Source organism: Chrysochloris asiatica, unplaced genomic scaffold (genome assembly GCF_000296735.1).
Source record: "Chrysochloris asiatica unplaced genomic scaffold, ChrAsi1.0 scaffold00069, whole genome shotgun sequence".
NCBI classification, from domain to species: Eukaryota; Metazoa; Chordata; class Mammalia; order Afrosoricida; family Chrysochloridae; genus Chrysochloris; species Chrysochloris asiatica.
Genome location: NW_006408587.1, coordinates 1802120 through 1815052, shown reverse-complemented (window position 1 = coordinate 1815052; position 12933 = coordinate 1802120). Strand labels below are relative to the sequence as shown.

The 12933-nt window shown below is 36.9% G+C and overlaps 1 protein-coding gene across 1 annotated transcript in view; it reads right to left on the bottom strand.

The window, feature by feature from the left end:
• Positions 1–12933, bottom strand: part of KIAA0368 (KIAA0368 ortholog) — a 115841-nt gene that overhangs the window by 73793 nt on the left and 29115 nt on the right. Inside the window, exons 11-16 of the mRNA XM_006864672.1 lie at positions 12694–12743; positions 11297–11363; positions 11080–11202; positions 9165–9268; positions 4727–4850; positions 2895–2975 (exon numbers count right to left, since the gene is read on the bottom strand). Of these exons, the coding sequence (XP_006864734.1) occupies positions 2895–2975; positions 4727–4850; positions 9165–9268; positions 11080–11202; positions 11297–11363; positions 12694–12743 (549 nt within the window). The remainder of the gene's footprint in view (positions 1–2894; positions 2976–4726; positions 4851–9164; positions 9269–11079; positions 11203–11296; positions 11364–12693; positions 12744–12933) is intronic.

The window sequence follows — 12933 nt, the reverse complement described above, 5'->3', positions numbered from 1 at the left end:
TGCTTTATGATTGTTTCCAAGGAGATGTGATCAGGGTGTGGTCTTCTCTTTTCCCTCTTCTTATTGCTTAACTCAGAGTGACTTTCACAGGTGTTGCCTTTTTTCCTGGTATATGTCTGCTGGTATTGGTTCTTGCCTGGGTTTTGGTATTTTATAAGGTGTGATTGCAGCTTGGCTTTTTGGCAGTGGTTTCTGACTTTTCTTGTGTAATATAGGGAGACAAAGAGTCCTCCAAAAGCAGAAGGGAGGCTATGTAACAGCCAAACAACAATAGTTGAGTACAAAACAAAAACAAAATCAGGATCAGAAGCAAAAACAAAAAAATGGGTGAAAGAGGGAAAAAATTAAAATAAATAAAATAATAAGCTCTGGTAGCGTACTGGTTATGAATCGGGCTGCGAACCTCAGGGACAGCAGTTTGAAACTACCAGCTGTTCCACGGGAGAAAGATGAGGCTTTCTGCTCCCATAAAGATTTATAGTCTCGGAAATGCTGTACAGGGTCACTATGAGTCAGAACCAACACCACAGGACATAACAACAACAACAATAATAAAATATCAATTACTAATTACAATCAGTCCTCCATATCCACGGGTTCTACATCTGAGGATTCAAGCAACTCTGGATCAAAAATTTCCACAGGCAGTGGTGGGGAGACCAGTTAAACAGCCAAAGCAAAAGCTCAAAGGCTAAGGAGAGCATGTAGTGCTATGTACAAGGTAGAATAAAAAACTGTCCACACTCAGGTTAAATTAAAACACCCATCCAAATACACAGCTGATGACATCGAGGTGTGCATGTGAAATTATTGTGTCGAATAGAGGAATGACATTGGATTATGTGGCAAATCATGTGCAGGTCAGCCGTGGCTCTGCTTATGAAATAAACCATGACACACTTAGATTTCTAAGTTTGTGCAACTCACGGAAGAGCATAAACAGAAGAGTTTGGACATATGCAAACTATATTTGGACCAACACTTGAAGGAAGGTAAAAGTTTCTTCAAAAAAACTCATCATTACTAGTGATGAGACATGGATTCATCACTAGGAGCCTGAGAGAAAACGGCAGAGTATGGAATGGAAACACCCTAGATCACTGACCAAGAAAAAGTTCAAATGTCTACCATCAGCTGGAAAATTGATGCTTATATTTTCTGGGATTTCCAAGGGACAGTATTGGAACATTATCAGGAAAAAGGTTCAACAATCAACAGTGTTTATTACAGTGAGACACTCACTGAAGAGCTGGAGCCTAAACAGCATTGGATTAAACTCAGAGGACTGCTATCCAAGGGCATTGTGATCTTGAATGACAATGAACATCCACACATCGTTGCCCACACTATTGACACTCTGAAGAAACTTCATTTTGAGGTGTGTAAAGCATTGTTCCTATAGTCCTGATCTTGTTCCATTAAAACTTTCACCTGTTTGGTCCCCTGAAAGCAGCCCTTCAAGTACCAAGATTCACGTCTTATGAACAAGTGAAGACAGTAATGCATTCGTGGCTCGCAACTCAGCCTAAAACATTTTTTAATAATGGAATACAAAAGCTTCTTGACAGATAAACAAAGTGCACTGAAAAGCAAGAATGTTGAAAAACAATTTATCTTTTCTAAAAGTTGATTAAAATAAGTTCTATAGTCAAGAGTGCAAATAATTTTTGACTCACCCAAGTATACAACATTTAGGAGTCCTGGTATGTCGCTGTAGGATAAGCTTTCGGACTGCTAGCTGAAAGGATGGTGGTTCAAACTACAGCCACTCCTCAGAAACACTATACAGAGTCACTAAGAGTTGGAACTGACTCAATGGCATTTCACAACATACCATTCACACTGTAGTACGTATCATAAGGGACACCTGGTGTAGCACTGTGGGTTAATGCGCTGGACTTCAAAGTCGGTTTGAACCACGAAGTCCGCAGTTCAAGCTCGCCAGTCTTGGAAACCCTATACAGGGTTGCTATGGGTAGGCACCAACTCAACCGCACTCAATGAAAACATGGTACTATAAGTAATCTAGATATGATTTAAGGAGTCCTAGTATCGTAGTGGTTACAAATCGGGCTGCGAACCATAAGGTCAGCAATTCGAAATTACCAGCTGTTCCGCAGGAGAAAGATGAGGCGTTCTGCTCCTGTAAAGATTTACAGCCTCAAAAACCCTGCACAGGGTTGCTATGAGTCGGAACCGACTCCATGGCACATAACAACAACAACAACAAAGTGTGGCGTTTGAACTGAAAGATTAGCAGTTCAAGCTCACCAGCTGCTCCTTGGAAACCCTATATAGGGTAGCTATGGGTTGGAACCGACTCAACAGCACTTCACAACAACAACAACAAAGTGTGGCATTGTATAATAGGCATTCGACCACAAGGTCAGTTTGATCCACAAGGTTGGTGGTTCAAATCCAAATCCACCAACCGCTCCTTGGAAACCCTATATAGGGTCACTATGAGGAGTAACTGACTCAATGGAACTTAACCAGCAACAGACATGATTTAAAGTACACAGGAGCATGTACATTCTTTAGCTACATATATTATGCCATTTTATAGAAGGGACTTGAGCATCCATGGATTTTGGTATCCAAGTAAGTGCTAGAAACAATTCCCCACAGATAGAGATGGCCGACTATACGAAGTGGCTTCAAAAAGTTCATGGAAAAATTCCATTATCTTTTCAATCCATTTTCCACAGACTATTTCAAGCCTCCTCATATGGTTTGGTTTTGCTTTCTTATAAACTGTCAGATGTAGATTAATGACACTGTAGATTAATAAACATGGGTTTACCTAGATCACAAATATATCATAGGAATGTCTTTGGGTGTAGATTTTTCAGAACCTTTAAGGAAAGCAAACTATAAATAAATGAACATCCTACCTCTCCAAAAGCTGCTGGATTAAATGGAAGGACAGTGGTTCCAGTCATATACTTGGCAGGAGTTTTCATTCGATGGGAAGCCTAATAAAAAGAAATCCAAAACAAACAAAATTACTGAAAAAATGGGATTTCATTAGCTCAAAAACAACTATCCAGCTATAATATTTTCCAAAATTTGCTTCTGTTTTTATTCTATTCAAAACATTTTGATTAATCATGTCAATTTTACATGTCCTCATACTCATAAGCCTCAGTAACTAGGGTGTGGACTTTTCCTTCACATCTTTACAAGCCTGTTTACACAAAAACTCACTTCAGGCATCTACTGACACATTCACCTGGGCCACATCGTACTAGTAATTTTCATTACTAGGAGTAGAAGGAAAATGTGAGCACAGAAGCATCTTCTGGCTCTAGATTTACCTTGCTATATATGAAAAAGACAGTCATTGCAACTATTTAATAATCTCCAGCTTCCTGAATGTGTCTAATGAGCAAAAGCTAGGACTACAAACAGTGGTAGAAAGCAATACTGTATCCTCCAACATGTTCAAGCCAACAGTAATGTTCTCCAATCTACCACCAGCAGAGAGCATACATGTGCAAACACAGGAGCACTGCAATATAGGGATAATGTTCTCTTATCAACACAACTGAAGAAACTTCCATTGCTCTTGAGGCACCCTTAGAGTTATGCTGCCCTGGTCGCTTTGAGTCAGAGCCCACTTGATGACACTTAACAATAACAAAGAGTAGGGCCCTTATTTAAAAAAAAAAAAAAAATTGTTCAAGGATAGCAGGAAAGAGTAAAAGCAGCCCCCACCCCCCCACAGAGTTCTTTAAAAAAAAAAAAAAAAAAGGCAAAGCACTCCACTATGACTATGAGACTAGAACTAGATGGTGCCCAGCTATCACATGACCAACTGCTCTGCAAGGGATATAAGATCCCAGATAGAGGAGAAAATGTGGACCAAAACTCAAAATTATTTAAAAAAAAAAAAAACAAAATACAAAAAACTGGGCTTACTGTTTAGAAAGAGACTAGAAGAACCTGAGACTATGGTCCTCAACCACCCTTCAGTTCTGAAAAGAAACTCATTCTCGTAGCCCAATTTTCAGCCATATAGTACATAGTTATATAGGTGAGACAATGACACTAGCAAGGTATGCACAAAATGAAATGGTGAATCATTCAAAATCAAAAGGGCAAGATTTATTAGGTAGGTGGAATGGAAATAGAACTCACAAGGAGGAAGCAAGATGACTGTTGTTGCATGGAAGGGATTGCAATCATTGAAATGAAACAGAGGGTATGATTTGTTGAATGTAAAACTGATGATCTTGTCTGTAAACCTTCATTTAATTCACAATAAAAAGTTTAAGTATATAATAAATAAATAAAAAGGTGTATTTTTTTAAGCATGTCATAGATCAAGTGAAAGAATTTCAAACACAAAATATTGAAGAGCATGAAAGGAAATATAAGTAATTCCAATTCAGGTAAGAGAAAATAATTACATTTGAGAATTCTACTTTTCTTCCTCTTATTGTATTAACAGTTACAAATTTTAATACTATTCATTGAATGATTACATTTTTAATGTTGTTGTTGTTGAGTGCCATCAAGTCGATTCCAACCCAGAGCGATCCTGTATAGGGTTTCCAAGGAGCAGCTGGTGAGCTTGAACCACTGACCTTGCAGTTCAAACGGCTTTGCAGTCTGACACATTAACCCACAGCACCATACCAGGACTCCAGTCACTTAAAACATTTATTTATTTTCATCATTCATTATACTACTCAAAATAATGATTGTAAGTTAAATCTTATACCTTTTCTTGGATGTAATACACCATTTCTGGGAAAGAAGGCATCTGCTTAGAAGCACTTTCTTTTTTGTTTCTACCAGGCAGGCATCTTAATACTCGCTGTGCTTCTCCATGAACTTCTTCTCGCCTTTCAAAAAGACAAATGAGAATAAAAATTAATTTCTCTAATTGGAGAATGATTATTTGGAGTTCTAAGAAAATGACTTAAATATACTGATGACTATATAACTGTAAATAAAATATATTATAGGTATTTTCCAGGTTACAATGTAACTAAAAGAGGACAAACTGCATGAACAACTGTCTGTTTGGGTTGCCTGTTTGCTTTGGGTGGGGGCTTACAGCTTACAGTAATAATATGTACTACATACAATGTTGCAGCACATAATTTGTTGATGCTATCATTCTCAGTTGTTCACTCACAGATATTCAAGTGTATGACTTACTGTTTATAACACTGCCTGAGAGCAGGCTAGGTGCTAGACTATAACGAAGTCAGTGTCGGAAGCTGTAATGGATAAAAGATGGGCAAAATTCAACTTCATTGATATATGACAACTGAACTCCACATGCACCTGACTTTAACAACTCCAACTTCATTGTGATGACACTGGCATCAACTTCACTGTAGATCAGGTCTATACCTGGACCTTAACATTTCACACAGTAAGAAGCAACAGCTGTTCATTTGAAATGAGATACGTGAATTACAATTACGTCAGAAAAAACATAAGATGGAGTTATTGGAATAGCCAGTGACTTTTATTTTAAATTTCATGAAATTTGAAGTGTCATGTGGCTTGCATTATCTAATTTTTACATGCAGAAAAAGACATGAAAGGCTATAATTAATCAAGTTACCATCTGTTTTTTTTACTCTTATTAGAGTTAAGTCATAAACAACTACAGTGAAAAACTACCTGTGAAAGCCAGTACCAGTATAAGGTTAAGAGACAGGAGAAAAACTCAAATATTTTCCACTAAAATGATTGATTGAAAAGTTCTAAGACTGCATCCTGGAAGTGGTGAGGAATTTTTGAGACAAGTTCTGGCTCTCACAGGATTTACTAATAATATAACTTCAAAAATTTACCAGCTCTCAAGTGGTCTATACACTCCAGCAAATTCCTACACCTCTATGTATTCATCTACCATTGTGTAGCATAATAGTTGACACTTCAACTTTAATATGAAAAAAACTGACATTCAACCAACTTCAGGCAGATCAGAGATTGACATGAGCAACAGTCTTATTCAGACATGATATTAAGGTCCTTTACATTCTAAATTGCCTCTGAACTGTTTATAGGTCTCCTATGGAACACATAAAGATATCCTAGGCATTGTTGTTGTGAAGTGCTGTTGAGTCGATTCCAACCCACAGTGACCCTGCATAGGGTTTCTGAGGAACAGGTGGTGAGCTTGAACCATTGACCTTGCAGTTCAAATGGCTTTGAAGTCTGACGCATTAACCCACAGCGCCACACCAGGACTCCATATCCTAGGCATTAGTGAGCTTCTCATTATGTGTATAATGTGTACAATCATCTTTTATATTGTTTAAGCTCACATCCGAGGTATGAGTGAGCTTAAGACACTTATATGATATACTCCAGGGCACATAACAACAACAACATGATATATTATGCCAAGAATGACAAATTGAAGAGGAATGGTGCTGCATTCATCATCAAAAAGAAAATTTCAAGATCTATCTTGAACACTTGAAGTATAATGCTATCTGTGATAGTATAATATCTATACGCCTACAAGAAAGACCAGTTTTGATAATAATAATATAACTATTATTCAAATTTATGCACCAAACACTAAAGCCAGTGATGATGAAATTGAAGAATTCCACCAACTTCTTCAGCCTGAAATTGATCCAACATACAATCAAGATGGATTGATAATTACTGGTGACCGAAATGCAAAGATTGGAAACAAAGAGGAAGGATCGGTTGTTGGAAAATACAACACTGGTAATAGAAATGATGCTGGAGACTTGCATGATAAGATTTTGCCAGACCAATGACTTCTTCATTGCAAATACCTTTTTTAAAGAATGTAAAAGATTATTAAACACATGGACCTCACCAAATGGGGTACACAGAAGTCAAACCGACTACAACAGTGGAAAGAGAAAAGCTCCACATCATCAGTCAATACAAGCTTAGGGCCAAACTGTCAAACAGACCATGAATTGCTGACATGCAAGTTCAGGATGAAGCTGAAGAAGAAAATTAAAACAAATCCACCAAGACTCAAAATTTCACCTCAACATATCAAACTTGAATATAAAGATCATCTCAAGAACAAATTTGATGCATTGTACAATAATGACAGAAGACCAGAAGAGTTATGGAGTGACATCAGGAACATCATATAGAAAGAGAGCAAATGGTCATTAAGAAGACAAGAAAAAGAAAAAGACCAAAATGGATGTCAGAAGAGACTCTGAAATTTGTTATCCATCGTAGAGATGTTAATGCAAATGGAAGAAATGAGGAGGTAAAACAGCTGAACAGAAAATTTCAAAGGGCAGCTCCAGAAGTCAAAGTCAAATACTTCAATGAAGACGCAAAGATCTGGAGTTAGAAAACCAAAGGGAAGAACACGCTCAGTATTTCTAAAGCTGAAAGAACTAATGAAAAAAATTCAAGCCTCGATTTAAAATAGTAAAGGATTCTATGGGCAAAATATTGTATGACGCAGAAAACTTCAAAATAAGATGGAAAGAATACATAGTCACTGAACCAAAAAGAAATGGATGATGTTCAACCACTTCAAGAGGTAGCATATAATCATGATCCAATGATACTGAAGAAAGAAGTCCAAGGTGCACTAAAGGTATTGGCAAAGAACAAGGCCCCAAGAATTCACAAAATATAAATTGAAATCTTTCAATAAACTCTGGAGGCACTCACTCATATATGCCAAGAAATTTGAAAAAAAGCTACCTGGCTAACAAATTGGACGAAAACCACATTTGTGTCCATTCCAAAGAGAGATGACCCAATGGAAAACAGAAATCATCCAACAATATCATTAATATCACATATAAGTACAATTTTTTTAAGGATAATTCAAAAACAAAAGCAACAGTACACTAACAGGGAACTATCAGATTCAAGCCAGATTCAAACAATAAATGTGGAATGAGGAAATCATTGCTGATGTCAAATGGATCTTGGCTGCAAGTGGAGAATACCACAAAGATTTTGTACTTTACTGACTATGCAAAAGCTTTCAATTGTGTGTATCATGACAAGCTCTGAACAACACTGTGAAGAATGACTATTCCAGAACATGTAATTATGCTCATGAGGAACATGTACACAGACCAAGAGGCAGTTGTTTGAAAAGAACAAAGGGATACTGCATTGTTTAAGATCAGGAAAGGTGTGCACAATCTGTATGCTGAGCAAATAATCCAAGAAACTAGATTATATGAAGAAGGAATGGAGGAAGACTCATTAACCACCTGTGATATGGAGAGGATACAACCTTGCTTGCAGAAATGAAAGTGAAGAGTATTTAAAATACTTGCTGAGGAAGATCAGAGACCAACGCCCTCAATATAGGTTGCACCTCATTTTAAAGAAAACAAAAATCTTCAATCCTGGGCCAATAAATAACATCATGATAAATGGAGACAAGATTGAAATTGTCAAAGACTTGATTTTGCTTGGATCCATCATCAACACAACACTCATGGAAGCTGCAGTCAAGAAATCAAATAATGCATTGTATTAGGCAAACCTGCTGTACAAGACTTCTTTAAGGCGTTCAGGAGCAAATGTCTGTTTGAGGACTAATGCATGCCTGACCCAAGTCATGGTATCTTCAATAGCCTCATATGCCTGTGAAAGTTGGGCAATGTATAAGGAAGACCATAGAAGAATTGATGCAATGTTGGAAAAGAACATTAAAACTACAATGGACTGCCAGAAGAACAAACAAATCTGTGTTGGAAGAAATACAGTCAGAAACTCCTTAGAAGTCAGGATGGTGAGACTTTGTCTCTCATACTTAAGACATATCAGGAGGGAACATTCCCTGGCAAAGGACATCATGCTAAGCAAAGTAGAGGGGGAAGATCCCCCAACGAGATGAACAACTGTCACAGTGGCAGCAGCAATGGGCTCAAATGTAACAATAGTGAGTGTGGCACAAGACCAGGCAGTGTTTCTTTCCTTTGTGCATAAGGTCCCTATAAGTCAGAACTCAACTCAAGGACCCCCAACAACAATACAAATTATGAAAATATATAAATATACAGCTATAGTCTACATGATGTCAAGAATCATACTTTTGGCTATTAAATAAATTCTTCTAAATTCCATGGACCAACATTGCAAACAACAAAAACTTCTAGTAATTTTCAAATAACTCTAAAATAAACCCAAACTCAAATTGGCACTTTTTTGAAACTTACGGATCTCCTGCAGCTAGTAAGAGTAAATATCTGGAAGGTATATGATCTGAGGGAAACACTGTGCTTGCAAATTTCACAGCCACTTGTCGAACTTGAACTTCAGGCTAATTTACACATATGGGTACACACACAACAAAAGAAAAGAAACAAGTGTAAGTACTTATTCTAGTCAAGATAGTCATCATAATTACAAACAATTCAAAATTCAAGTTGACATCACAACAAAAGTATAGTCACTGTATTGTATAGTCTAAACCCAGAGTATTGCCTAGGTATGTCTACATAGACATACATGTGTATGGATAGTATGAATATGTGAGTACATAAAAGGGGGCTTCAAAAAGTTAGTGGAAAAAATCTAATTGAAAGACAGTAACTTTTCCATGAATTTCTAAAGTACCCTCGGATGTGTGCAGAGAGATGTATCTATAGGTGTATATAACTATAGGTATGTGTATGTATGCCTGTATGTTGTTGTCATGTGCCATGGAGTCGGTTCCAACTCATAGCGACCCTGTACAGGATTTCCAAGGCTGTAAATCTTTATGGGAGCAGAAAGCCTCTTTTTTAACCCATGGAACAACTGGTAGTTTCAAACTGATGACCCTGAGGTTAACAGCCCGATTCGTAACCACCATGCTACCAGAGCATATAGCCATATGTAAAATAAATCTTATAGGGACATAGGTTTGGATACTTCTTAGACCAACTAAATACCCTGCAAGCTTAGTTTTCTGAGTTTTACGGGTTAGACAAGAGTCCAGGGGAGCACTTCAGTTAACTGGCATAAAACAGTTCATAAAGTATATGCTCTATTGGGAGCAGTCATTTAATATAAAATCACTGGCTTCTACTCATCCAGAAAAAAAAAAGAAAGAAGGAAACCAAAAACTCCAAGAAACAAGTCTATATAAATAAACCACAGCCTCATCTAACTTATTTTTATGTATACGGAGGGCTGCTGAGACCAGAAGAACTAGAAGGTACCCACTACCACTACAAACAATTGTGGACCGCTGGATCAACAATTAGATGGATCCTGATAAAAAGGGAGAAAATTGTGATCCAGACTTAGCAGACCAGATGAGACTAGAGAACTACCTGACTGAAACTGTGCTGGAGGTCACCTTTTTGCTAAATAACAGATTGGCTCATAAAATAAATAATAACACCCATGAGTAGAGAACTCCTTTAAAAAATCATTTATATGAGACCAAGTGGCCAAAGACTACCAAAAAAAAAAAAGGAAAGAGGTGAAAGTAAAGGGGTAGGGAAACTAGAGTTCTGGAAAATAGTGCAACCAGAACAGAATGAATGAAAATGATGACACACTGTAAAAAATGTAACCAATTATCACCAATAAATGGGAGCGTTCCTTATTTGCTATGCAAACATTTACCTTAAACACAATAAAATTGTACTTATAAAACAAAACTTGAATAAGAGGACAACACATTTTCATTTTGGAAGCCATGACATTAAACCCACTACAGTCGAGTCAATTCTGAATAATTAAAAGACAGAGTGGAACTGCCCCATAGAGTTTCTGAGGCTGCAGTTCTTTACAGAAGCACATTGCTTCATCTTTCTCCTGGAAAACAACTGAATGATTCAAACTGCTAACCTTTTGCAGTCACCAGCCCAATGTTTAGCCCACTGCACCATTCCGTAATGCTTCCATGTGAAAAGTGTTCCCTTTTTCACTTGTAAGCATTACGGAACATTACTGCTTTTCCCCTAAACTCTGATTTCCATACTGAAGAAAAAGTTTTTAAACTGTAAGTCAAAGCCCCAGTAGAAAAAAAAAACATTCTTTTAATTATCAAAATGATAAAGAGAAAACCAATTCCAATTTTGTTCCTAAAAATGTAAAATGTGAATAATACTAGCCCTGATGGTTCTCAGTTGGTCCTACCTTTATTAAGTAGGACGCTACAAGTGCCTCCATGAGAGTTCGCTGTGCTCCTTCCAAAGTACTATAAGCTCCAACCATCATGGATAAGGCTTCTTGAATAGCAAGTCGAGTCTCAGGCTCTTCCTAAAAAGAAGATAAAAGTAATGTTTCCTCGTCTACACTGTGTTTCCAGGGAACAAACAAACAAAAAGCACAAACTTGGCAGCTGTTTTCCTACCTTACATAGTGCTTCAAAAAGCTGCTGCACAAGAGCTATGTCCTTAGTGAATAAATGGGGCATTCGACTGTAAGAGAATAAGGTGACTCTTACTATCAGAAATTTTCATGAAATAAAAACAGAGGAGAAAATAAAACTACACACTCAATTTTCCTTTAACTTATTCTCATTTCTGGATAAAAGATCAGCATGAGAACACTCCCCCAAGAGCCAAATATTTTTTAAAGTAAATATTAAATGTCTTTTAACAGTCTAATCCAAGTATTCCTTGATTAACACATATATGCATATACAAAGGGGCTTCAAAAAGTTCATGGATACATTGAATTAAAAGATACTGACAAAAATTTTACTGAGCTATGCTCACTATGAAACAGTCAACCATTCAAGACCAAAAGGGCAACATTTATCTGAGGACAAGATTCAGAAAGGAGTTGGCAAGGAGGGTAGAATGGAAATGAGAACCAAAGGGAAGAAGTGGGATAATTATCACATGAGGTTGCAATCATTGCAAAGAAACAAAGTGTGTGATTTGTTTGATGTAAAACCGATAACCTGCTCTGTAAACCTTCACTCAATTTACAATAAAAAGTTTCTTTAAAAATAAAGATAGAATTTTTCCCAAAACCTTTTGGAGACCCCTCTAGTATGCAAACATTCCCTCTGCATAGTAGTCCATGCATTCAGTTAACATTTCTGATTTTCTGAAAAAGATAATAATTAAAACTATATTATTGCTAGTTAAACTAAAGTCTACCAAGGTAAGATAACCAAAGGACATGGGCAGTATGTTAACCACCCTGCAGTCTAGCAGTTTTTCTTGGGGCTACTTTCTCAAATCCTAAAGCTCCATTTCCTGCCTAATATAGAAGAGTTTAAGACCTAGACTCCACAAAACCTGCACTGGGAGGGGACGCTGCACAGTGTCGATGAGGACACATTACTTCTAGGCCCCTGCTTTGAAATATTGTTAAGATGATGGCATCAAGAGGAATTAGGCTGAGGAAAATATACAGAACAGAAGGGGGAAAAAAATTCATCTCCTGAAAAGAAAATTCTGGAAAAAACGATCACTCAGATTATAAACAATAGAAGTTAAAGGTCAACAGAAACACATAAAATGAAAGAAATCCCTACAAGGTATAAAAAATGTGACTCATTATAACAAGACCAATGACCATGGTAGCATTATTTTCAAAAGTAAACTTCAAAGTCTCACACCTTTTTCATATTACAAGGAAGATGTTTCTACACAGCTGAATGGCCATTAAATAAGTTCCTTGCAGAATCACAATCGATTTAGTTTCTAAGATTTATTAAATGCCACCTAATTTTCCTTAATTTACCAACAGGCTTTCACTAAAATGTACTACCTCACTGAAAAAGAGTTTACTCACCTGGAAAGTTTTCCAACAGCTGAATATGCCATGGACAACAGTTTAGGGTCCTTGAAATATGAGAAACAAACAAACAAACAAACAAAAAAAAAAACAGACAAAACAAAACTGAAAACATAGTGAACAACAAAACTTTTTCACTGCAATTACACCCATTATTTTACTCATTATTAAACATGAAACTCTTTCTGCCTAACTACAAATTAGCATCTCATCAACAACAAAAGTTCAATTCCATAA